Source organism: Trichoplusia ni, assembly GCF_003590095.1.
Source record: "Trichoplusia ni isolate ovarian cell line Hi5 chromosome 22 unlocalized genomic scaffold, tn1 tig00001867_group21, whole genome shotgun sequence".
NCBI lineage: Eukaryota > Metazoa > Arthropoda > Insecta > Lepidoptera > Noctuidae > Trichoplusia > Trichoplusia ni.
The window spans coordinates 1,500-4,232 of record NW_020799857.1 but is presented as its reverse complement, the minus strand read 5'-3'; the positions used below and the strand labels follow the sequence as shown (position 1 = coordinate 4,232).

General features: G+C 35.5%; 1 protein-coding gene across 1 annotated transcript; it reads left to right on the top strand.

Moving 5' to 3' along the window:
- Positions 1-234: 234 nt before the first annotated feature.
- Positions 235-2,379, top strand: LOC113506669 (CD63 antigen-like). The gene is made up of 3 exons (XM_026889500.1): positions 235-432; positions 1,289-1,513; positions 1,597-2,379. Exons 1-3 carry the CDS (start codon positions 322-324, stop codon positions 1,660-1,662), a joined length of 402 nt encoding a protein of 133 aa, XP_026745301.1. The 5' UTR covers positions 235-321; the 3' UTR covers positions 1,663-2,379.
- The last annotated feature ends 354 nt before the right edge of the window (positions 2,380-2,733 follow it).

Genomic DNA, 2,733 nt, shown 5'->3' with positions numbered 1-2,733 from the left:
ACTTGAGCAGCGTTGCAAGCGTATATTTGTAAATAAATACAAATGTACACTCGAATAATATAAACCTTTGACAGGAATTGCAACAGTTCTTTTACCAACTAAGCTAAACCATTGATCTTGAGCTCAAATCTCTACATGGTATCGTGTCACATTATGGTCTTTTTACTTTGGGTCTAAGGACGAAATAAATTCTCCGAACAACCAAAATCTATCAAAAAAATAATGAATGTAACCTAATTCCTTTTATTAAATTGTCTCCAGTTCTCCGTATTCCTGCTGATCATCTTCTTAGCTGAGCTGGCAGTCGGCATCGCTGGCTACATGAAGCACCAGGACCTGGAGAACTCGATACTGGCTCACCTGAACGGCACCATCAAGGAGTACGACACCAACAAGGACGTCGCCAAAACATTCGACATCGTACAGACTGACGTAAGTTGATGGATATTATTTCTGCGATATTTTTGTTTTATTTTTTGGTATTTTTTTACTTCTCTTGACTTATAATCCATTATCTATCTGTCGCGAATACTTGTTTCATTTGAGTTGTTAACTAAGAAAGGAATGCTTTTGATTTAATCATAGGTGATAGAGATATCTATCGATCAGAAGCCATAGATAGCTCTTTCTTCTTAAACACAACTTCAATTTTAGTACTATAAGCTTTTAGATTTCCTGCATATTACAATAATCTGTCCTATTGTACAGTACCTACCTAAGTTGCTTATATTATATTTATCTTACCAAGCAGGCGTCATGTCACATGCCTTCTGCATGACAATCAATACTCTGAACCGAGACGAATGGGTTGTTTTAAAACTTGGAAAAACCAATGCCAGTAGCGTTACTGATTGAGTTCCTAACACGATTTGAAGTTGTTTTATGCAAGTTACCGCAATATTAATTAACTCGACACTCACATTAACTATGGTTATTCTCTAATTTAGATGTTACCTTTTTTGCATACTGTCTTGATTTCTGCGTTTTCATTAATTACTTTTTATGTTCCCTTGGGATCATTTTGGATTTTTAAGGAGCCTCTAGAAACAGCTAGTCCATACTAATATTATAAAGCTGAAGTTTGAAGGCATTAATCACAGGAATTACTGGTCCGATTTGAGAAATTATTCATTGTTAGATAGTGTAGTTGTTGACGAAGGCTTATACCATCAAGCTATGATTTACTGATGTAAAAGATCTGCCATCTCTTGCTAACTTTCTTTAAATTTGACCTAAGAAACGTACTATACTTGCCTTATGTAAATGAAAACATAAATATCTTTTCCAGTTCAAATGTTGCGGTATCAACGGCCCCGATGACTGGAAAGCCAACAACATCTCGATGCCGGCGACCTGCTGCTCGGGTCAGGAGATCACTGGCGGCGTGCCCGCGCCTTGCACTCCGCTCTCCGACCACTTCCACAAGGAGGGCTGCCTCGACAAACTCGTCCAGTACTTCAAGGACACCGCCCTTGTACTCGGCGGTGTTGGCATAGGAGTTGCTATAGTGCAGGTAAACATTTTTGGCCTTATAAGAACTAAACATGACAACCCTGTCATCATCTACAAAATTCAATAATATAAATTTTGTTTCAGCTGCTTGGTGTCATATTCGCTTGCTGTCTCGCTCGCTCCATCCGCAGTCAGTACGAGACCGTATAAACGTAATACCATATTTCATTATCTCTAGATCTAGATTTTAATAGCAGTGCCCAATTTTCCATACAATACTTTTTTTTTTACTAAGTTGTGATCAAGTACACCTCAACTATGTCATGTATATTTTGAAGTTATTTATTTTATTATTGTTATTCCAGATGATTTTGTTTATTTTATTGTAAGATTTAAATGTATGAAATATCTCGTAAGCACTAACGAATACGTGTATCAGGAGGTACTGTAATTTCAATATAAAGGTGTGGAATTTTATTCTTGTCGTGTTGCAAATGAAGGAGTGATACAAGCACAATGCACAGTTTTTCTTAACATTCACCATAAAGTGTGCTCAGTGTAGAAGACTGATTTTTGGAATAGAAATGGATACAATGCCAAATCATATCTGAATTTTCCTACATTTTATACTGTCCTGTCTCAATTCGACTATTATAGTATTAATGTAATTATTGTACCTTTACTATTCGTATTTCATATTTAACCAATGTAGAAGTGGTGCACTCTTATATTAGATTTGTACTATTCGTTTGTTAATTAGAAGCAATCTCACAAACAATGTATCTTTGAATTCGACCTAAGATATGTTCAATTCAATATGAAAAAAATTGCATCTAATTCTGAAACGGAGTTCTTAGATCTTTATACTTATCGATTAAAAGTGTTTTAGGTCATGTATATTTATAATAAAATCTGCATTATCCAAAATGAGTTTTAATTAGGAATATAATGAAACAGCGATCAGTGTCCTAGTTACACACATTTTTATTTTCCTATTTTATACCTTGATATAAATTTTAACAAAGGATGGTTATTAGGTATCAGAGCGTGAACTTTGAGTTTCGAGGAACATCAGTCGCGTTAAATACAGCTGTTGTCTTGCAAGCAACACATTTCGAGTCACAGTATAAAATAATTAAAAAATCACAATGACAAAATATACCAGTCCCGAATACAGTATCAGTATTCATCTCTCTGCTGTATGTCGCAAGCATCTGAATCTCACAGCACCAGTTCCGACACTCGCGATATCACCCAATTTATAAAAATGTCATTCACCAT